Source organism: Ailuropoda melanoleuca, chromosome 1 (genome assembly GCF_002007445.2).
Source record: "Ailuropoda melanoleuca isolate Jingjing chromosome 1, ASM200744v2, whole genome shotgun sequence".
NCBI classification, from domain to species: domain Eukaryota; kingdom Metazoa; phylum Chordata; class Mammalia; order Carnivora; family Ursidae; genus Ailuropoda; species Ailuropoda melanoleuca.
This window is the reverse complement of record NC_048218.1, coordinates 56,344,884-56,368,262: the sequence shown is the minus strand read 5'-3', so window position 1 is coordinate 56,368,262 and position 23,379 is coordinate 56,344,884. Positions and strand designations below refer to the sequence as shown.

The window sequence follows — 23,379 nt, the reverse complement described above, 5'->3', positions numbered from 1 at the left end:
TCTTTGCTAGACTGACCTAACAATATTTTTGCTGACAATGGGCCAGAGTGAAAAGATAGTGAGGGTAAGGGTTAAGGAAGAATCTGATCAGATATCGAGGGTGTGAGATTTTTACTAAACTGACTCAGTAGGATTCTTGCTAAAACTGGACTAAACAGGTCAAGGACTGAGCTCACGTCCACTATGGGTTGGAAGGAGGACTCCGAGGAGCCTGACTCAAGTTTGGTCAAAGGATCGAGTCTTTGTCAGCTAACACCCCAGCAGGGCTTAGTGCAGAATCTCTAAATCCAACACCTTCATATTTCTGCAACAAGACACAAATATTCACACTAAGTAGGTTAAATAAAGATGGTAAATAACATTACTTCAGATAAGTTATGAAGGGCTTCCCCTCCTCCCCCAAGGCATTGTGATTTAGGAATTGTGGACCTAGAAAACCAAGTGTGTGTTAGATGGGTCACAGCAGAAGCAGCTTGGCAGTTTGGTCTCAACTCTCTTTGATTCAGTGCATTGAAATTAATTGAACAACCTTCTTCAGGCATTTGAGTTTGGGTGTCTGTGTCCCCAGCCATTTATTTATTTGTTTCTTTTTACTTGGTTATTTTATTTTGTAGCACTTTATTATTATTTTAAAATTATTTTTTGATTGAAGTATAATTGACACACAATATTACATTAGCTTCAAGTGTACAACATAGTGACTCCAGCACTCTCTGTGTTATGCCCAACACAAGTGCAGCTACCATCTGTCCTCATGGAACACTAATATAATACTACTGACTGTATTCCCTATGCTGTGCGTTTCATCTCATGACTTATTCATTCCATAACTGGAAGCCTGTGCCTTCCACTCCCCTTCACTCATTTTGCCCAGTCCACTGCCCCCCTTCCATTCTGTTTGTTTGTTTTCCGTATTTATGGTTCTGTTTCTGCTTTTTTTTGTTTGTTCATTTGTTTTGTATTTTAGATTCCCTGTGTAAGTGAAATCATATGGTATTTGTCTTTCTCGGACTTATTTCACTTAACATTGTATCCTCCAAGTCCATCCATGTTGTTGCAAGTAGCAGGATCTCACTTCTTTTTTGTGACTGAGTAATAATCCATCTCTTGGTCATTGTAAATAATGCTGCAATAGACATAGGCGTGCATATATCTTTTTGAATTAGTGTTTTCATTTTCTTTGGGTAAATACCCAGTAGTGGAATTACTGGATCATACGGTCATTCTATTTTTAATTTTTTGAGGAAACTCCATACCGTTTTCCACAGTGGTTGCATCAATTTACATTCCCACCAACAGTGTGTGAGGGTTCCTTTTTCTCCCCATCCTTGCCAACATTTGTTATTTCTTGTCTTTTTGAGTCTAACCATTCTGACAAGCGTAAGATGATATCTCATTGTGGTTTTGACTTGCATTTCCCTGATGGTGAGTGATGTCGAGCATCTTTTCATGTGTCTGTTGGCCATTCTGTGTGTCATCTTTGGAGAAACGTCTATTCAGGTTCTCTGTACATTTCTTAATCAGATTATTATTATTATTTGTGTTTTTGTTTTCTTTTGTTTTGGTATTGTGCAAGTTCCTTATATATTTTGGATGTTAACCCATTATTGGATATATCATTTGCAGATATCTTCTCCCATTCATTGGGTTGACTTTTTGGTTTGTTGATTATCTCCTTCATTCTACAAAAGCTTTTTATTTTGGTGTAATTCCAATAGTTTATTTTTGTTTTTGTTTCTCTTGTGTTAGGAGACATATCTAGAAAGAATGTTTCTATGGCCGATTTCAAAGAAATTACTGCCTACATTTTCTTCTAGGAGTTTTATGGTTTTAGATCTCACATTTAGGTCTCTAATCCATTTTGAGTTCATTTTTATGTATAAGAAAGTGGCCCAGTTTCATTCTTTTGCTTGTAGCTGTCCAGTTTTCCCAGCACTATTTGTTGAACAGACTATGTTTTCCCCATTGTGTATTCTTACCTCCTTTGTCATAGAGTGACACAGAGTCCCATATAGTGTGGGATTATTTCTGGGCTCTCTATTTGTTCTCTTGATCTATGTGTCTATTTGTGCCAGCACCATACTGTTTTGATTATCAGAGCTTAGTAGTATATCTTGATATCTGGGATTGTGATACCTCCAGTTTTGTTCTTTTAAGATTGCTTTGGCTATGCAAGGTCTTTTGTGGCTCCATATAAATTTTTGGATTATTCATTCTAGTTCTATGAAAAATACTATTGGTATTTTGTTAGGGATTGCTTTGAATCTGTAGATTTCTTTGGGTAATATTTTCTTTAACCATATTAAACTCTTCTAAAAATATTGACTAATTGCCTGGCTAATCTGTTATTTTCCTAGTGACTAACTCATTGGAAAAAAAAAAAACCTTTATTTTTAAAATCTGAGATTTAGCTTAACACAGGAACTTCTCTGCTTGTTAATTCTCCTTCTCTATTTAGATGAAGATGAAGATAGTGATGAATCAAGTGAAGAAGAATCGAGCTTAGAGAGTGATGAAGAGGAGTCTGGGTCTGATGATGAGGTTTTTGATGATTCTATTTGCCCAACAAGTAAGTTGGATAAAGCCATATGTTCTCTGTGAAGTGTGAATATGGGCTGATAATATCAAGGAGATCCTTTTTTGGTTTCTCGGTTGTCTCATAATAAAATTTAAGGAAAGTTTGGTTGAAGTTTATGAAGTAATCTAAGGAATACTTTTATTTGGCTCTCTGGATGATTTATTTTCTTTTTCCTTAGGCAGCCTTTTATGAATGACAAATAATTTGCAAATAACTTGGTTCAAAGTCAAATTATGCAGGAATAACAGATTGCATCAAGTGTGTGTGTGTGTGTGCGTGTGCACACGCGCATGTATCTTTTTTTTTTTACAGAACTTTCTCTTTTTGACAAACCCATTTAAATTTTCATATTTAAAATCCATTTTGTAAGGGCACTTTGCTCCGGTTTCCTGGAGATGCTTAGCAGTTTATACTCACTGTTTTCACTGGTAAAACCCGTCTGAAGCAGCCAGACCAATATTCTTACAGTCTCAATAGATGAATAGTCCAGTAGAAAAAAACAACTTCTTTTGGGTATGAAATTTGTTTTTGTAGCCACTTTACATAGATTTTTAAATCAAATTTTAAAGCTTAATTTCAAATAAAGTTTAAATCTTGTTTTAATGTTGTAAACAAGAGTCTTCCTAAAATCATATGTATGAGTGAAACAGAGCTCAAAAGATTATAAATGCAACTTGTTACAGCAGGACCCTTGTAAACACTCCTTGTTCACAGCAGGATTAAATGGCCTGAAAAAAGGCTCCAGTTCAGTGGTGGACCTAGGGCTAGAACTAAGGTTTCTAAATTCCGTGGTAGTACTCTTATTTTCACATTCTTTCTCTATTGCTTGGTGGATAAGTGTGACTGTGGTGTGATATAGTGGAAATTAATACAGAGATACTGTGCCTGAGTATGGTGTCACATACCAGCTAAGTGACCTCTCTGAGACTTTGGGCCCTCACCTACAAAGCGGAAAGAGCAGTTTCTACCTTGCAAGGGCCTCGGAGACGAGTGAGATAACGTACATAAAAGGCCTAAACAGAAAGCCTGGCTCACGGGACTGCTCAGAACGTCAACGCTGGTGTCAGAATTACTGTCATGATGACTTATTTATAATTTCCCCCTGCAACAGTGGAGCCTGAGGTGGAGTGAGAGCGTGCTAGAGTGGACCCACAAATGGTCGTTATTAATTCTGAAGCTCCAAAGTGCACACTTCTAATGTCGGTACATTCCATATCAGTGGAGTTTCTTGTAACTTTGACTGTCTTTTCAGATTGTGATGTGGGTCTTTTTGAATTGGCCCTTCAACTTCGAGAGAAAAGGCTGGACATCGAGGAGGCCTTAGTTGAAGAAAAGAAGATTATTGATAACCTCAAAAAGGAACACGATACACTATCCAAAAAAGTATGACGGTGTGCTTACTTATTTATCCTCTCCCGGCGCGCTCGCCGCTCCCCCCCAGCTACTGTATTGCTGTTTCATAGCCGTGGCAGCAGTTAGGCCTTCTCCCCAGAGAAGAAACTTTTTAGGTGTTAGATTTTAAGTTTTCCCTCTTCAAGCACAATTGTGGTGGGAGCCGTTGGCTCTTTTGAAGATTGGACTTCCTTTATCTAAATCATTACTCTCCAAACTTTTTTATTACATCTGTCAGTTAAAAAAATTTGTGGAGCATGTATCCCCACAATATATGTATATTTATTTATAAATTATATTCATGAACTGTTGTACCAATATACTTTTTACATTAGGAAACATTCACAAAAACAAAAATGAAAAAGAGTAAGATAAAAATAAATAGAAATAGAAGCTGATCTTTTCTTTCTGTGCCCTAGTAGTTCACTTTATTGACACAAGGGACGTGCATCCCATGTTGGAGACCATAAAGCTGCACTTCTGGTGTGATTACGTTGATGGATTTGATTTCTGCTTATTTGCTCATTTTCCCCCTTAAATACTCTTTCCTAGGATAACATCGCTTAATTGATATTCACAAATATTTTTGATAGATTGCTTTTCCTTTCAAGTTTTTTAGACGAAGAACGTGTTTTATGAGTACTGTAGTTAGTAGTTTTGTTGCTTTAAAGGGCTTTTTCCCTTTGTTTATTGAGGTCACTTAGGGCCCAAGATGGCCCACCACCTTGACAAAGACATTCCATGCTGAGAGCTGGTTTCATGCAGAAAATAAAGGGGAGATGAGGACATGCCTTCTGAACTTTTATTCACAAGAGCTTTACTACTCTGGGGACGTAGGAATGATTGAAAAAGTAGTGTGGATCATGACTTCGCAGGAAGAAAATATCCACATTCCTGGGCTGCAAACTGGGATTATCCGTTTAATCAGAATGACCAACACAGCAGGCCCTGCTCATCTCCCCAGATGTCCCCATTTATCACATTTCACACACGGGGCTTTCCACAGGTAAAAGTTGTGGCCACTAACCTGAACGTGGCGGAGGAGGCCCTGGAAGCTTACCAGCGAGAGAAGCAGCAGCGGCTGAATGAACTGCTGGTCGTGATTCCACTCAAGCTCCACCAGGTGACGGGTCTAGAGAGGGTGCCTTGCCCGGGCTGCGCAGAAGAGCCGCCACAGCCAGGCTTTCCCAGAAAAGATGCATGGGTCACTTGTGAGAAGAAATGCAGCCCTTTGCTGAGAATTCTACCTGAATAACGACACCCCAACTTTTCTTATCCATTCTCAGATTGTTGTGGAAGAGTAATGGCCAAACACACGTATTTCCTGATGGCCCATTATCACTTCCAAAGTCCAATGAATTGTTTCAGGTCTGACGAAATGAGCCTAGGGCTTAATTTTTATAAATTTATTTTTTAGTTTATTTTTTTTAGTAATCTCTACACCCAACGTGAGGCTCAAACTCACGACCCCGAGGCTAAGAGTCACATGCTCTCCCAACTGAGTCAGCCAGGTGTCCCAAGGAGCTTCTGACTTAAGAACGGAATGGCTTGGAAGTTGAAATCTTGGATCTTGTGCACATGTCCCTTTTCCCACCATCTTCAAATAGACATGAACTAATGTTACGAGAATTGTCATAATCTCAGCTTGTTAATGAGAGAGGGCAGGACAAAAGGAAAATGTCCTTTCTCTTTCTTCCCTCTTTGTTCATTTCCACACTCATTAGAATTACAGCTTATATAGTAAGGTGCAGAGATGCATTTTGTACCCTATTTTGTCAGGTAAAGAGAGAAAGCTGTATTTTAGAAGAAAAAGCTTAGATCAGCCTCACATAGATTTTGTGTCACCTGACCCAAACTGGATTAGCCTTCTGTAGCGATTTGCCTAATAAGCCCACAGGGAAATGTTTGTTCCGTGGTTATGCCGCAGATATTAGGCATGGTCTGGGGGAGGGCTGGCTGTCCCTGCAGGGACATAGAGTGGCTTACTGTCTGAAGGCAACTCTAGCTTTTACCTTTTATCAGTGGTGGGAGTGACAGAAGTCCGAAGGCAATGACCTAAACAAGGGACAGAAAAGGAAGCGCTTACTATGATCTTACATTTAGTTTGCTCTTGGTTTTGTTTTGGTTTTGATAGGTAGAGCACGTAGTATTTGGAGAAATACCTAATGATCTTTCTGGAACCTTGGTCTTTTCAAACCATTCCTTGGGACGGCTGCAAGAACGAATCGTCCAGCTCCATGAGGAAAATTCCAAGCAGCAAAAACTTAACAAGGAATGCCGGGAGAGGCGCAAACAGCTTATCCGAGAAAAGAGAGAGATGGCAAAAACTATAAGCAGTGAGTAACTAAGCCCATGGGTTATCCAGCACTATGTATTGGTAAGAGAGGGAACTATGAAGTAACCACCTCCAACTTTGAAAACAGTAAGTAGTCACAGAATCAGAACCACTGAGCGCAAGAAAACGCTTTCTCGTCTTCCTAGCTACCATCTCTCCGATACCACTGATTGGCCACCCTCTTGTTTTAAAAGAATAAATCCTTTTTCATAGAAACTATCTCTCTTAAGTTTAAAAGGTTTTATGCATGATGAAATATAGAATGACATCGTAACCCACGTACCAGCCACCAAGCTTAAGGAATCAAAACATTGCAGATAGAGCTGAAGTCCCTCCTCTTTCTGATACTGTTCCGCAAGCCCCTCCCCCAGGGCCAGCTGGTCGCTGTGCACACGTGCAGATGGACGTATCCACACGCACCATGTGGAACTACTTTGCATGTTTTCAACTGTAATATTACTCATATCATTTTGCAGTTCACTTTATTCAGCCAGTTTCTGAGAGTCCATAGTGCTGTGATTTATTCACTTTAACTGCTACAACCGTATTCATTGTAGGACTTTGACTTTATTTCTTCAGTCTTCTATTGATGGATATTTCGGGTGTTTGTGATTTTTCATGATGCCAGAGCTGTAGTAAACCTTCTTGCTCGCATCTCCCTGTGCACGGGAGAAGATGAATCCCCAGGACCCAGGTGTCTGGTTGTAGAGGGGTGTTACCATTCCCGGCAANCCCCGCCACCAACACAACTTCCCTGGCAGTGAGAATGGCCCAGGCTCCCGTATGCTCAGGAACATTTGATGCTGTCAGACCTTAATATATTTACCAGCCTGGTGGATGTTAAATTGTATTTCACTGTGGTTTTTATTTATGTTTCCCAGATTCTGGTGAGTTTAAACATCTTCATGTACATTTATTTGCCATTCATTTGTGTTTCCTTTTCTGTAACTTGCTTGTTATGTACCTTATCAGTTTTTTACTTCTGCTTCTTGTTTTCTTATTGATTTTAGGGGTTCTTTCTATATTCTGTCTTTTAAGGCACTTCAAATTTCTTCTAGTTTGTGACTTGCCTTTATACTTTGCTTAGTGTATCTTTTTAGGATATAGACATTTAAAATCTTAACATAGTTAATTTTATCAATATTTATGGTTTGTGCATTGTGTCTGTGTCTATGTCTTGTTTAAGAAATCCTTGCATGTTTTGAGATCATAAAGATATTTTCTCCAGTTTCCTCTATTAGTAGTGTTCTTCATATTTGCATTTTTAATCTATCTGGAATTGCAGTGGATATTATAAGATGCACAGTATAAAGATTACTATCCTTTAAAATACGTTTTGAGTATTTGATATATGGAACAGAAGTGTCAGTTATGAAGTTTCCAACTTTAAAAACAACAATATTGCCAATACTTTAGCATCTATTTAATGTCACAGAACTGTACAATTAAAAATGTTTAAAATGATACATTTTATGTTGTGTATTTTACCACAATTGAATAAAAAAAATATATATTTTTTAATTTGAAAAAGAAAAAAAATGGGAAGCCTATAGTGGTCAACTAGTCAACCAATCCAAGTGGCCTGGATTTGTAGAGGCCAATTTCCAGTGAGTGTTGATGGTTCTGCCTTCATGGGCGGCTGGATTATAAAATAAAAAAACACACTTAGGACAGCATGTTTAAATAACACTGATTCGAGACGCAGAGTTTTGTCAGGTGTAAGCCTTGAGGTCCCAGTGCTTCTCATGTACTTCACATTCCTCTGGCTTCGGTAGGCCGCGGCTGTTGTTTATATTTGAAAGTACTATTCATCAAACCAAGGAATAAACTAGTATGAAAACAAGGAAAGAAGCTTGTTTAAGTTTGGGTAAACTCTCGGTTTGGGAAAATGTGTGAAGATGAAATGAAGTATGCAAAGTTTCAGGGCGTTAATGGAAATAAAAGGGAATAGTTAGTTCCGTGTAGTATAAGTTTTATTCAGCAACTTTCCGTTCATCTCCCCACCTGCCCCCACCCCATTTTCTGTAAAGCAAGTTGTGAGTCTGGTTAAAGATCTCCTGATTCTGAAGGTGGGTCTATGAGCAGGTTCCTTTTCTGTAAGCCAGAGAACAAAGGCTCAGCAGTGATTAGAAACACCACAGTTGGCTTGTTGTTGCCTTCCTCCTTCCACAGACCCCGTGAACAAGAAGAGGAGAGTCTAGAACATGGTGGAGGGAAGGGGTAAGTTCACTTCATTCCAAGGAAACACAGCTCTCGGCCATGGAGAAGGTGTGTGATAAATATTCCAGAAGGCTTTGTGTCCCCCTTAAACACTAGTTGGCCTAATCAAATCAGGAGAAGGGCATTGGGCTGGCTCCACAGGGGGAATGGCAAGGACCAGAGTCCACGTCCTAGTACGTGAGGCTGTCATGGGAGAGGGCACTAGCTCAAGTCTCAAGGTTCTTACTGAGGCCAAGCAGGCAGCCACAGGCTAGCATATGTGTGCAAATAATTTAAGCATCATTTCATTTCTGCATTACTGATTATTATGGCCGCCAAATCGCACAAGTCCATGGGGACCACACTCCCATAGAACACAAGTGAACAGCCCTCCCTGCATCACGCACAACAGCACTCACGCCAGTTAATACCATTATATCCAACCATAACAATAACATGAGGTATGAACTTCCACACCATTGCAGAGTTGTATCATCTTAGGGCTTAGGCTTGTATCATCTTCAGACTTCACTTAGGGGACAGTCTGGTGACTGAGAAAGTCTTGTTACAAGATGACATTTTCTTGGGGAGCTCAGACCCCACAAATGGAATTTTCCCCAGATGTTCCAGTGTTCTCATGTTAAGGAAAGACAGTATACAAAAGTAAGATACATTGCACATTAGATGGAGATCATTGCTAAGAAGAAAAACTAAGAAGGATGGGAAAGGAGAGTGCTCAGGTCTGTAGGAGCCAGGAACCACTCCCTGGGAAGGTGTGGTTTTCCCTGCTTAGAGGACGAGGACCTGCTCTTGGTTACCCCTTCAGAACTGAGTGTATTAGAAATGAGTGTTTTACCCATCTTACAACTTGCTTTCAGAAAATGGGCTGGTGAGAGGGAGCCATGTGGCTATTTGGGGAAGAACATTCCAGTCAATGGGAACTGAGATGAGAGTGAGCCTGGAATGTTTGAGGATCAGACTTTAATTTTTACTTGGAGTACAATGGAAACTTCCTCTAAGTGCTTGCTCTGTTCTTAAACTAGATGCTGTAGAGATCAATAATTTAAAAAAAAAATCTGAGGAATTCCTTGTCCAGTTGGGGCCCTTGACAGTCTGAGGAGGGGCACAGGAGAGGGTGGAAGCTACTGGGGGAAAGTGGAGTGTGCTTTATAAAGGATTTTCAAGTAGATGAAAAGATAACACAGGAATGGGCATTTTAAGTGAGGAAAGGAGCAGGTGAAGAGTCACAGAGGGAAAGTCAACTGGTAATATAAAATATTTTACCATCCTCTTGCAAAGGCTGTTCTTTGGAATGTTGTTGCTACCGGTATTGTTCATTTAATAACAATGAACAGCCTAATACAGTGATGTCTTCTTTTAGAAATGGAAGAAACTGTCCATCAGCTAATGGTCAGCAAGTTTGGCCGTGTGATAGACCTAGAAGCCCTTCAGACACTTTCTGTGAACACAACGCTTGAAGAGCTAAAGATCAAAAAACTTCGAAAGGAGCTAATGAATGCAAAGGAAATGAAGATGTGGGAGGTACGGCTGAGAGGACAGGTGACCCACCTTGGCCGAATGTGGGTCAAGGCAAGAAACGCTGTCGGTAGTTCCTGCAAAGCATCTGTGCAGCCGGAAACAAGTCCGTGGGCCCCACTTGGCTCCCCCCCGATCTTAAGCCTGTCCAGGCATCCTGGCCATTCACTTAGTTGAGGGGATATGCCTGTCTCAGGGTGAAAACAGCAGCACTAGGTTTTGGGGTTCTGGGTACATGGAAATATGACAAAATGGCATGGACAATGACCAAGACTGCATTTTGAGGTCTACATTAACGTACGAATAACTGCTCTGACAGTGTTAGAGGTGGAACTGCTGTGCTCTGAGGACCCCAGTTGTAGTGCTCCCTGTAGCTTTTACATGCTGTGCATATCTGGAAATTAGAAAACATCTCTAAGTAATAGATTCTATAACCAGGATGGACAATTTCACTGGTAGGGTCTTAGAAGATGTCAATGCCTACGTTGTTCCCTGAGCTATGAGATGAGGCAGTGCCCCAATTGTAGCCAGATTCAAAGATAGGAGCTTGTATAAAGATTTTATAAGCCCCCAAGTAATTATGACTTCTCCAGTTTCCTTTCTTATCTCATCAGTAGACAGGGCGGGAGAAGGGGTTCCTAGTGCCACCTTGTCTCATCTTTGCTTATTGAAGATTTTCAGGGGAATTCTGGAGATAATATGTGCAATTTAAAATAATTTTTGGAGCAGTAAGAGAACAAAGGAAAGCCACTATGGCCGTTTAGGCTGGCTACTTGAGGATCCTGGGCCAAGACTGGGGAAGGAACAGCATATGAAAGTTTGCTGCTTAAATTAATATTCTTCCTGTAAGTAATGAATAGCAGCGCTCAGTACGCACACCGATTTCATTCTCCAACAATGAAGTGATCTCTGTGCCTATCTTTTTTACCTCCTTGTATCTCTGAGCATACCTACATTCTTCTTTTCTCTAATGGAACCAGAGCCAACGCAGTTGGCTCTGGTTGCATTTTCATAGTGATTTCTGATTACATTTTCCATATGCATATTTGCTGAATGGTTTTGATCAAATCGGGACATGTGTTTTTCTGTTTCCTCTCTTAACCCATTTTACATCTTCCCGCCCTGGCAGGAAAAGATTGCTCAAGTGCGATGGGAGTTGATGATGAAGACAAAGGAACACACCAGAAAGCTTCATCAGATGAATGATTTATGTATTGAAAAGAAGAAACTTGATTCTCGATTGAATACACTACAGAACCAGCAGGTATGTTCCTTTTCTTCAGACCCTTTATCAGAGTTGGGGAAGCTCTGTGAAGGTAGCTATTCACAAGAATATCAAGGGCTGGCATTTAAACAAACCTTGATCTTGGACCACTTCTTGTCCACCTGGGTCCCTGAGGACATGAAGTTGCCAGTACCTACTTTATAGGTGAGCCTGAGGGACTAGCTTTACCGTCTGCCTTTTGGGTGCCATGAATTCACATATGTACTAATTTATGGGGGTTGCCTTAGCCCTGGAGAGGTAAGGTTGTTAGGTACAAATGACACCAATATAATCCCTAAATTTGGTAATAAATACCCTTTTCCAATATTTGTTTATTTCAATTGATTTAAAGTGTGTATCTTTAATTGTGGGATTTTGTATTACTTTATTAAAACACTTGTTACTTTTTATGGCTTTCAACTTGTTCTTTTTTGTTTTGTTTTAAAGATTTTATTTTATTTATTTGACAGAGATAGAGACAGCCAGTGAGAGAGGGAACACAAGCAGGGGGAGTGGGAGAGGAAGAAGCAGGCTCATAGCGGAGGAGCCTGATGTGGGGCTCGATCCCATAACGCCGGGATCACGCCCTGAGCCGAAGGCAGACGCTTAACCGCTGTGCCACCCAGGCACCCCTCAACTTGTTCTTATATAATATTTATTGAGCCTGACATAATACTTAATACATGGTGGATAACTCTTATTTAAAACAGATTCACCTGATTCAAGGTTCACCTAGGTGAGGTGCCCTCTGGGAACCTAACACATACGCGACATATTTTAAAATATATGTCATGTTCTTACAATAGTGTCTACAAAAATGCCTATTGCTTCCCTTGGTTTTCTTTGTTTTCTTTAAGCATCCCGGAAATGGCCTAAGCCAGGGGTTCTCAAAGTGTGGTTCCCTGAAAACAGCATCAGCATCACGTGGGGAATTTATCAGAAATGCAAATTCTTGGGCCCCACCCACAGATCTGAATCAGCCAGCTCTGGGGGAGGGGCCCAGCCAGCTGCATTAACAGGCCTTCCAGATGATTCTGATGCAGGCTGGAGTTTAAGAATCACTGGTCTTAGCACAAGTCTAGAAGAAAGAATGAATAAGAGGATTTGGGAGGTTTATCATTGGAAATTCGGTATGAGAGGATGCTAGAAATCTGAGTATCGAGGGCCCTTTATTCACTGAAGAATTTTCGAGTGAAGAATCAGGATGGTGTTCCAGAAGGTTAATGCTTAAACACAATCTTCACAGAATAAGCAGTCATAAATACTTGTTGACTTTATGTGCTTTGATAAGTCCAGATATATTGGAGAAAAGAATCTGAAGAGTTTGAGTAGAGATCAGTTGAATGGGAAAGGAAATTAATAGTATATGTCTCTTTACATAGCAGATCCTTAAATATATATCTTTCCATAGATAATTTTTATGGTATCAAAGTAATATATTTTCAGGCATAGTCTCTTTACATGGAATATCTCATACTACTATCCTCAAAATACTATTTTCCAAAGCTCAGAGTAGTTAAGTAACTATCTCAGAGCTAATGCATGGTGCTTAGTTTTTAAGCCAAGGTCTGTCCACCTCCAAAGCTGACTCCATTGTTTTTATTCTCCCAACGATCTAGGCATGAATTGGGATCTAGATGGCGAGAATAAAAAAGGGTCAGACATTTCAAAGTAAGACTAGCCAAACTTTGGATATGGCGAGGAAGATGAGGGACAGTTAACGTGACTTCAAAGTGACTAGCTGGAGTAATGGCACGGGCTGAGGCATGGGTTTAGCTGCAAGTGGCCAAAGCCCCATGGGCAGTAGCTTAAACAAATCGGGATCATTTTCCTCACTTAACAAGAAGTCTGGAGGTGATGACTGAGGGTTTTTAGTTTAGTGGGTCTGTGATGCCAGGGCCAATCTCTCTCATTCTCTCAGTGATTCTTTGAAGTTTCTTTCAAAGTCACATGATGGCTGCCTCAGCTCTAAGCACAGAGTGGGTACTCCGTGCCTCATCTTCTTCCCTTTGATGCGCATTCAGAGCTTATCAGCAGGTACTCCAGTACCACCCTCCAGGAAGGCTGCTGGGTGGAGTGGTGAGATCCCTCTAGCTCTTAAAGGCACAGGATCTTGCCAGAAGATCTCAAACAGGCACTCAGGGTGAATCCTATGAAACCGCCACTTTCTCAACCTAAAAAAGGCGTCTCAGATATAAATTTTAATGATTCAGTCTCCTAATCACAAGAGAGATATGATGGATGTTCTGAAAAAACACAGAACAGGAAATCCTGATCTAGTCCACAGGACAAAGGCCTCCCTAAAAGTGATGTCTGCAGCATAAGCAGGAGTTGGCTAGACAAGGGAAGGAATCGGATGAGGAAATAGATTTCCTTTTTGGGAAACAAAATATGGGCTGTATAGAAAAAGGAGGTCCCCCGTCTTTTATGGTTCCAGTGCTGAGCCCTCTACCGTAGGAATGATGGTTAGCTAGCTTAATGGGATTTGCATTTTAAGAATTACTCATTAGGCCAGAGGGGCACATTTCAAATGGTGGTATTTCAGTGGAAGAATTGAAGGCCCCTTAAAATAAGGAGCAACAGGTATTTAAATTGATGGTAAGATAGGCACTCCTAACATAAGAATGGTATTTTTCACATTCCGATGCTTAAAGCGGGGAGGTGTTTTCTTTCAACAGGGCAATGCCTTCCAGGGCCCTCGGAAAGCAGACATTGTGGCAAGAGAGAAGGTCACTGAATTGATCCAACTCCAGGCAGAAAGGATTTTGGCCTTAAAGGAAGAGATTGCTCTGTTGCGTAAGAAAGGTGGTCTTATCCTCCCCCCCATTCAGCCTCCACAGGAGAAGAAGATGAAGCCCATGGGCCTTTAAGTTTGTTTTTTTTCTCAAATCCGTCCAAGATTTCCGACATACAACTTACCAGAAGTTCTGTTTCCTTGCTGGCTGCAACAGTCCTATTATTTTAAAGTGAATTTATTTAAAAGTCTGAGATCAGATCCAGTCATATAGTTTTAATAACTTTTCTCCAATTTGGTTATCTTAGAATGGACTCTAGCACCCAACATCTATTTCTCTTGAATTGAACAATTTTAGATCTGTTTGGAACCCACTGGATTGAGTATGGAGTCTCAGAATGCTGTATGTATCTCAAAACTGCAAGAAAGCATCTGCAATATATCTTGTTTTAGGAAATTTGTCTCTTGCTTATCTGAATTTTTAGCCATCGGCAGGGAAAAACTAGCAATCTGTGAGAAAACTTGCTTTTTTTCAGTCCTTGGAAAATAAACTCTGATATTCAGTGTTCTCTAAGAGAACAAAAAACAAAAGCACAGGGTATTCTGCCAGCAGTATCTTAGAATAAGATGCAAATCAGAATTGTGGCATTGTTGACTTCACAGAGCAGCTTTTCGAGGGCTCGGGATGCAGGAAACGCAGGCAGAGCAGCTAGCTGTGGGTTGGCAGAGAGCAGGAGACTGCCTGGCGTCCTGAATCAGCCCTGGCTTCGGCAAAGCCCTCCGCTCTGAATGGAGCAGAGGAGTGTGTGTGGCAAAATGGTCAACAAGGCGGCTTTTCTCTGAAGGTGTTTGAGCTCTACCAGTATTCTAAGTATTCCCATAGTTTCTCACATCCTCTGCATTTTCTTTCAGGTTCTAGTCGGGTTGCTGTTTTTGATGTGGATCCAGAAGTATCGATAGGTTACATCCTCTGAGAGACTGTCTCTAACCATCACTTTTGATTGTGCATAACATTTTACACTAATTTGATTGTCCTTTTCGTTTGGGGGTAGGTGGTGATGGGAATTCATGGCTGTGCCAATTTAGGAATGGTCTCCCTGATATGTGGATCCCTGTCAGTAACGGAGCTTAGCACTTTAGATCCCGAGCTCTGTGGGTCCATATGCATGAATGAGCTTCTCCACTGAGCTGTCCCAGAACAGAAGTTAGTCATGGAGAAGCAAAGGTGAGGACGGCGATATTACACCGATGTAGAAAGTGAATGAGCAACGTCAACTCCTCCTAACCTGTGACTAGCCTGCTGACCTGTACCCCACCCCCATTAGATAGGACTTGCTTCCTTTCAAAGATCCTTTCATGTTCCTACTTAAGAGATCTGAATAGTTTATGCCCATTAGCTGAAATCTTTGGTGAGCTGCTTCTCTGCTGGAGAGCCCCTGCTATCACTTTCTCTGCTCTATGCCCTAAACCTTGTGTGCTCTTCAAGCATTTAAAAAAAACAAGTGCTAGTCATAGCTGTGAGGCTTCTACTTATTTATTGCCACATGAAGTTAGCCCAAACACTGTTTGAACAGCAAGCACTTATCTCACCCGGGTTCTGAGGGTCGGGAATCTGGGAGCAGCGGAACAGGCTGCTCCGGGCTCAGAGTCTCTCACGAGGTTCTGGTCAGGCTGTGAGTGGGGGCTGCAGCCATGTGAGGCTTGGCTGGAGCTGGAAGGGCTACTTCCAGACGCTCTCACTTAGCTGTTTGGCAGGAGGCTTCAGTTCCTCCCTGGCTGGCTACCACGACGAGCAGCTGCCTGGATAGAGGGGCTGGTCTCCGGGGAGACACCATTCCCTAGGTGGTAGTGAGAGCCAGGGGAAGTTACGTAATCTTCCTGGGCCTCATTTTATTATCTGACAAGTGAAGGATTTGGATAAGCTCTAAGTCTCTTTCCCATTCTGAAATTCTGTGATTCTCATCGCAGCAAGAATGACTTTAGAGTCTATGGAAGAGCCACGGCAAAGATTCCCTGAGTTTTTCAACTCTGTAAAACCAGTCAGGATTATGTGTTTTTTTTCTTCAAATCAAACTAGACTAAATCACCACTTTCGTCCACAATAGGCCTTCATCCTGTAGGTCTGACAATATAGTTAATACTCCGTTGTTTTTTGTTTTGAATTGGACGAGACTTACAGCTAGCTTTAGTTTCACTTCTGCCTGATTCCAGACTTAGTCTTAAATCTGTACTTAAGTATAGTATCAAAGGCTTTGGGAAGTTCAGCTTTAGACAGAGGAGACCACTAGGGTTCAGCTTTGGCAGGGATAACTTTCCATTCACTCCTATTCCCCTGATAAAACTGTTCTCTGCTCTCTGGCTGTGTCTCAGGAAACGCTGTCTGACCTCGGAGAGTGAGGCCAAAGTCTGTCCACACTGAGTTACCTCCGTCAATTGCTAACAGAACTTGGCTATTTTGAACCCTTGTCCACAGTATCATCAAAAACCCAACACTGGAAGGAAAAGAAGCTGTCGAGTGAGCCCCAGTGTCATGGTTACTTACTGTTGCCAAGTCCGGCTGTTCTGTTGCGGAGGACTGCCATGCCTGGAGAGGGCTTTGGGCCTGAGCTGGGCTCTGCACCCCCACCCGTGCCTGCCCACTAGGTCTTACTCTTCTGTTGGTAAATTATACGGCCTTTGCTGGCTGAATCAGGCTTTTAAAAGGCACTATAATCTGAACCTAAAGAAATATAAAATACAGTGAAATTGAATAACTAAGCTGTTTCATTTTCCAGGCTAAAATTTATAGGCCTGACGCCTTCCCCTTCTCCTGCAATTGGCTAAGGTAATATGCATATTTATCTCATTTAATGTACCTTAGAAATGATTTTTCTTTCCTAGAACTTTTTTTTTTTTTTTTTTGAGAACAAAAACCATTCAATATTGTTATGGTTCCAGGGCTGTGCACAAAGCAATTTTTTATATCACTTCCAAAATTCACTTTGGCAACTACCTGGGATTATCAAGGAGGAAACAAAATTTAAAACCGATGGGCTAGGAGGTGAGTCACAGCCCAGCTCTGAGAGGCCCTGGGTGAGCTGAGTAAGGACTGTGAGTATTGGCCCTGGTCCCACTCCTGGAAGTGACTTTTAGGCCCACAGTGTAAGGTCGTGGCTGAAGTTATATCTTATTTCTTCCCTAATTTCCATGTTCCTTACGGTCCTTCATTTTATTTCTTAAAATATTTTTTAAATACAACTTTTCTGAAGATCATGTTGCATCTAGACACGAACTCTTTCCAGTCCAGCTGTTGGACAGAAAAAGTATGCGACCAGGTAAGCGCAGGCCCGGTATCTCTTCCGGCCAGTAGAGGGTGCACTTGTCCTAGAATCTGGTTTCTCCCGTGGGCAACTGGACTGGCGCAAGTCTGGCCGCAGGACTGGTAACCAGATGGGGAGTCTCAGGTCTCAGGCCGCAATACACCTGTGACTCACCTTTGCTGAAACCCAGCACACAGCTTGCCCTCCTGAGAGTGGCTAAGTGTTAGGGCTGTCAGGGCAAAGCCTCAGCCTCCAGCTAGTGCGAGGGGCATGTATGAAGGCTGATCCTGTGGTCATATGGAAGCAAGTGTTGATTTAAGACAACTAGGGACTCAACTCTGGCAACGTTGGTCTATCTTTGGAAAACAGGAAAGTGAGTTTTATCAAGCACCACACGTTCACACACAGCCTAGCACTTAGCGGAACAGCATTCCGGAGAAAACACTCCGTCTTCCACACACACTCTGTGACCAAAGTTTAACCTTGAGTCCGTCAGTAAGAGAACTGCGAGTTTGCTTCTTTGATGGCTTCACACTATCTTGCACAAGACAGTTACTAATACAATACTTGAGAAAGAATTAGACATCTGCTACCTTTTCCAGATCTCAAACTCTTGACAGAGCTGAAATGTCCCAAGTGGAGTTTTCCTTCAAATACTCGAACTGAACCCTAACATCTAAAGACGATGTGGACTCAGACGTGACTAAGTGGAAGGTTACAGGGAAGACTAAACGTTTATTTAGAAGTTACAGTGTTTGTTTTGTTTTTATAGAGATAGGTTGCCACAGATTATTGATTCTGGAAGGTTTGTTAATGCTTATAGGACTATACACATCTTAGTCTATTCTCATGCGCATCTTCTAAAAACGTTTCCTGTAGTACTCGGTCCAGCTGTCTTCACAAGCGTCTCCAGCCTGTGATACCGTGGCCCTTGCTTTTCCCTCATGGTGGGTCATGGACAATGTGCCTAAGCGTCTTCCTCTCCTCAGCTTCTCCGGGGGCCTTGTGTGGCCGCCTGGGCAGTGGCAGAGGGGCTAAGTGACCGGCTGCCGCCTCCGTCCGCGCCGCTCTTGCCAGGTGGAGTCCCGTTACGGGGGCTGCTTTGATTTCCCCCTCATACCTCAATGGGTAGGATTCTCTGTGTCTCTCCAGAATTATACACATATACATTTATTTACAAGTGCATAAATATATAAATATGGCTATTATAGAAAAATAAATACCAATTTTCTCTCTTTTTAAAAACAATATATAGTCTTTCTGGGATATTGGTTTCTGTCTAAATTGTAGGAGGTGGTGTTTCAAAAGCTACGTGCACCGGTGGGCTGGCGGAGAGCCGCATCCCAAGTTCCTGCCCTACATAGGCCCCCGCGGGGTGCTGGGAACACCAGTCTCCTCCACCCACGTGGCAGGAGTTAGGACTGTCCACCTCTTCAACTGGTACAAGGCCCAAGCAGCACGGGGGCCCTGAGGGGAGAGAAAAGCGGGAAACATTAAAATCCAGGCTGACCAGGAACCACTGCTCAGTGGTACTGACTCAGTCCTATGATGGGAGTTGGTTATACTAGCCCTGAAAGAGAGGCAGAAACACGTAACTATGGCAGGGGCATTTCTCTCAAAGGTCTCAGAGACATGTGGGGGCACTTGTTACCCATGACCGAGCTGCACATTTCAGTGATGGAACCCGAGATTCTCCAGGACTAAGCCTATACCCTGGGGCAGATGAAGTCAGCAGAGCCCATGAAGTGTGGAAGAAAGCCCTGTTCTTTCCAGCTAGAAGCTGCTAGTCTGCCCCTCTGGCATGATTTCTCTGTGCATTATCATCCCACCCCAGACGGAGTCAGTTTTGAAGACGCTGGGGTCTGGCTCTAGGAGGTGCCTGTCTTAGGATTTTATCTCCCAGAGACAGAGTCTAGGATCTGTATGTGAATGGACATTCACGCCATGGAAGCTAAGAAGCATTAGCCAAGGGTCCAAACCCGCCTGTGCCCCAACCAAGCGTCCACTGATTTCCAAGAGCCTGGCACAACGGAGGACTGCAGGGCAGGCAGTGTGCACGGAGCCCCGGAGAAAAGGCTCTGTGGAAGCACACAGGTAGGAGAATGGTGTGAGAACTCGGCTGCTTAATGACTGATATCATCTCATTCCTCAAGAGACAAGACCCAACAAAGAAGGTATTTGGGGTGATTAGAGAATGCCTCTTGGTGTGATGAGAGGTGGCAGGAATTTGTGAATGGTCTTAAAATGCAGAGACCAAAAGGGCTTCTTTCTCTGAAATGGGGATGCATCCTTTTCTCAGCCTTTGAGGACACAGCTTGCCATGTTACAGCCGGACCCACCTGGTTCGCCCCCAGGGGCCTGCTGGGCCATGGCTCTCGCTGCCTGTCTCTCACTCCCTGTCTCTCCCATAGAAAAGCTGTGGAGGGCTCTTAATAGCACGTTTGAGGACTGTTCTCTCCCCGTCTCTAAGCCACTGTGGGGTTGAGGATGCCCACCTCATGTCATCCCTAGCCCTGCCCCTGGCACCAACCTCGGTGAAAAAGAGGGTCCCAGGTTGCTTCCAGCCCAGGACTCTGCGGTATGTTCCTCACACCTGACTGGCCTGTGGCGTCGGGCTGTTCCTGGAGGTGCTGGCAGTCTTGGGGCTGGAGCAGCTGGTGAGTTGAGTCATCAGGCAGTGTATATAAGAAAGAGCCCTCATCTGGGCTAGACTTGGGACCCCTGCGGGCATGAGACCAGATGGAGAGGTGAGGTGGAGGCAGAGTGGGCCTGTATGCCCACCGCCCTGGCCTGCTTCCCTGTCTGAGGGCATCAGAGCTGGTCAGGGCTCAGACGGGGCAGGGACTGCTCCCCTTTGAACATTAAGAGGTGTCATACCACCACTTCCATGGGTAATCCTACTCTATTTCCATTTTATTCCATGTAAGTCCTGAGTGCATGAAAGGATGTGCAGGCAGGTGTCTCGGGGCCTGGGGACAGAGCCAGCTGTATGTGGCAGCTGTGGCCTGCCAAGAGAGGGAAAGACTTCTGAGATGCCAACCCACGCCCCAAAGCAGAAAGGGCATTATAACTGCAAACACAACTCCTCCTTGGGAGACGAGTCTGGCAGAGCACGTTGTCCGATGTGACACTCCCCCCCCCACAAGCTCCCCTCAGTGACTGAGACTGGGTTTGAGAAGCTACTGAGAACGAAAGCTCTGGAGCGGAAGGCAGGGATGGAAGAGGCCTGGTTACCTGGGAATCTGGTGACTGGGGGGGTCATATCCAGTGCCAAGAATGGTCTGCTTTAGCAGGCTGCTGGTGTCTTCCTGCTGCTCAAAAGAAAGAGTAACAAAAAGGTCACACCAGAGTCCAGGTAACCTTCCTGTTCGGTGTTCCACAGAATGAGCTGTTCCTGACTAAAGAGAGCCAGACCCAGTAGCCCAGGATTAGAGGTGGGAAGGGAAAAAGCCCCAGGAGGCAGCCCAGCGACTCCCCTGTGCTGGCCCACACCTACATGCCCCCATTCCCAGGACAATATTACCTGCTGAGGCACCCCTGGGCAGTGCTGCTGGGGCTTCACGCCTGGGTAGCCCATGGCAGCTGCAGGGCAGCCCCTGTTCATGTGGATCCCACCGGCACAGGCCCGTCTACTGGTGCCACTGAGGTAGGGCTGTCCGTTGGCTTGGTGGCCTGGGAGTCCTCCCAGTGGTACCATAGTGTATTGGCAGGAGGAGGACAGAAGGGCACTTCGAGGAAAACCCAGGTCTGTGGTATGTTCTGGAAGGACAGAAGGACAGAGGTTGCTTAGGCCAAGGAGGCCCAGGGCAGCCACCAGCACCACAGAAATCTCAGAAAACTTCTGACTACATAGGGTAAGATGAGGTAGGCAGGGAGTTGACACTGCCTCAGGGATGAGAATATTCTCTCTCAGAATATTCTTCCAGTCACCCACTTCTTTTAACATCTAGACTGTCTTCTGCAGTGGGGAGAAGGGTGAGGAGATACAGGGACACAGGTCTGGGGGAAAGAAGTGGTGAGCCAACAGAAGACACAATATTTAAATGAGGCAAGTTGAGCAGATGTGTGGCCGCTTGAAGCAGAAGTTAGTGGCTAACCGAATAGGAGGGGAAGCACAGGCATCCACAGACCCAGAGAAGCAGCAGGGAGGAGGCAAGGTCTGTTTTCAACATGAACATGTGGGCAGAGCAGCAGCTTCGGGCATTAAGAGGAGTTGGAGCCAGAGAAGTACTGAGTTCCAGAGACGCAGACAGGACAGACTACTTTCCACTGCATACTGTCCATCTGCCAAGGTCCATGAACTGGGAGGAAAGGGCCCAGGCTTGGCGTATTTTTCTCTCTCAGCCCTGTGGGGGGAACCCAGGAGCTTATGCTCTAATGAACGTGAAGCTGGGGGCCTCCAATCCCGCGCTGGGTGGAGGCCTCCTCGGCAGGCTGGGAGCCCTCCTCCCTTCCCTAGGCGCCTTTCCGCGGTGCTGAGGGGAGTCACTCACTTTGCTTAGACCAGGCCCTCCACAAACAGAAGGGGATGAAGGCGACAATGATGAGGACGATAGAGCCCAGGACGACCCCAACAATCAGGTAGGGCAGGTCGCTGGAGCGGGCCACCATGGCCCCGGTGCCCACCGGCCGCTCTGCGGTTTCAGGGGGTGGCAGCTGAAGCGGGGCCAGCGTTGGGGGAGGAAGGCGACCAGGCTGACCAGAAGACTTCCGAGCTGTAATTGGAGACAAAACTTCACCTTCTCTTATTTGACGTTTCTCTCACAACAAACAAAAAACAGCACCGACAACAAACCTGATTCCATGGGGTTGGGAAATGGGGTCGAACTCACAAGGCAGTGCCTCAAAAGTCTGGATTAGACGAGTGTGGTGTCCAAGCTCAGCGTGAAACTGGCCTCTAATGGGAGACTTAGTATTGAAGAGAGCTGAACCTTCTATTTCAGAACACAACCTGAGCTATCTGAGAGCCAAGCACGGGTGTCAGACTGGGTCTTCTGGGCAGAAGAGGTGTAGGGCTTCTCTCAGAGAACAGCCAGGGAACTTTTGGAAGAAAATCTTTTTAAAAAAAAAAAATTCATGAAACCCGCAAAAGAACTGGGAATGGCAGAATGTAGCCATGGATTTGCCATTCCTGGGCAGATACGGGATGCAAAGTCCCAGGTCTGAGCCTGGCCGCAGAACAGGACACAGAGGTGGGGGACTCTCTCGGGCAGACAGTAACTGGGAAACACCGATTCTCCAACAAGATGGCAACTCCTCCTCTGGGCTGTGCTAGTGTCAGGCTGTGTGTGACCTGTTAACTCCCGTTCACAGCACCTTCCTCTCAACTCTGACAGCACACCTGGTGATTTCCCGCTGCCTCTCGAGGGCTGCTTACATTTTTCTGTCTTCTCCTCAGAGCTGGGAGCCCTCCTTGTCCCTCTCAGGCCACACTCTCTATACTCTGTCCTGTGTCCTGATGGCTGCCACATCCCTGTACCCAGGGCCCTCCCCTGCCGAGAGACCTGCTTCTGTCTCCGGGTCCCGGAAGAATCAGCCCCAGGAAGCCACCGAGTGGTTTCCCCTTGTTCCTTCCTTTCTCCTGGGCTCTGCTTCTCCTCTGGCTTCCCCATTTCAATAAATGACAACACTATCCGTGCGTACTTTATGCTGGACACCTCATGGTTCACTTAGAACTCCCCTCAGTCTCCCCCAGGCCCTGACATGCTGGTGGCCCCTGGTCCTACCCACACGTCCCCAGAAGAGGCGCTAACTCGTCCCTTCTCTTTGCCTGTACTTTACAGCCACTGCGCTCTCCCCCAGTCCACTCCTGCAGAGACACCAGTGAGCCCTCCGGACCTCATGGCCACAGGGTCCTCCATGATCCAGTGCCCACGGCCCACCCGGGCCCTTCCCTGGGCACTCCCTCTCTCAGCCTCCTCCTAGATGCCACACCCTCCAAGCTACCAGGCTGGCTCTGTCCCCCAGGTTAGTCCGCCTCGGAACAGCCTGAAGAGTCAAGCCCTCCAGCCCGGTGTGAAGCTTTGTGAAGCCTCTGCTCTT

The 23,379-nt window shown here is 44.3% G+C and overlaps 2 protein-coding genes across 5 annotated transcripts in view; one reads left to right on the top strand and one right to left on the bottom strand.

Annotated features, from left to right (window-relative positions):
- The window catches only part of CFAP44 (cilia and flagella associated protein 44), a 143,976-nt gene extending 129,173 nt beyond the window's left edge, over positions 1-14,803 (top strand). For 2 of the 4 annotated variants that reach the window (XM_034658567.1, XM_034658577.1), the window contains 7 exons: positions 2,459-2,569; positions 3,831-3,961; positions 4,977-5,093; positions 6,105-6,306; positions 9,886-10,046; positions 11,170-11,304; positions 13,983-14,802. In XM_034658567.1, the coding sequence (XP_034514458.1) occupies positions 2,459-2,569; positions 3,831-3,961; positions 4,977-5,093; positions 6,105-6,306; positions 9,886-10,046; positions 11,170-11,304; positions 13,983-14,174 (1,049 nt within the window). In that variant the 3' untranslated portion in view covers positions 14,175-14,802. Of the gene's footprint in view, positions 1-2,458; positions 2,570-3,830; positions 3,962-4,976; positions 5,094-6,104; positions 6,307-9,885; positions 10,047-11,169; positions 11,305-13,982 lie in introns of all 4 variants that reach the window. The other 2 variants (XM_034658557.1, XM_034658563.1) reach the window with 2 other exon arrangements.
- A 3,226-nt stretch (positions 14,804-18,029) lies between these two features.
- BOC (BOC cell adhesion associated, oncogene regulated) overlaps positions 18,030-23,379 on the bottom strand; it is a 75,495-nt gene continuing 70,145 nt past the window's right edge. Inside the window, exons 18-22 of the mRNA XM_034669792.1 lie at positions 21,831-22,052; positions 20,861-21,096; positions 20,572-20,648; positions 19,868-20,058; positions 18,030-18,804 (exon numbers count right to left, since the gene is read on the bottom strand). Of these exons, the coding sequence (XP_034525683.1) occupies positions 18,617-18,804; positions 19,868-20,058; positions 20,572-20,648; positions 20,861-21,096; positions 21,831-22,052 (914 nt within the window). The 3' untranslated portion in view covers positions 18,030-18,616. The remainder of the gene's footprint in view (positions 18,805-19,867; positions 20,059-20,571; positions 20,649-20,860; positions 21,097-21,830; positions 22,053-23,379) is intronic.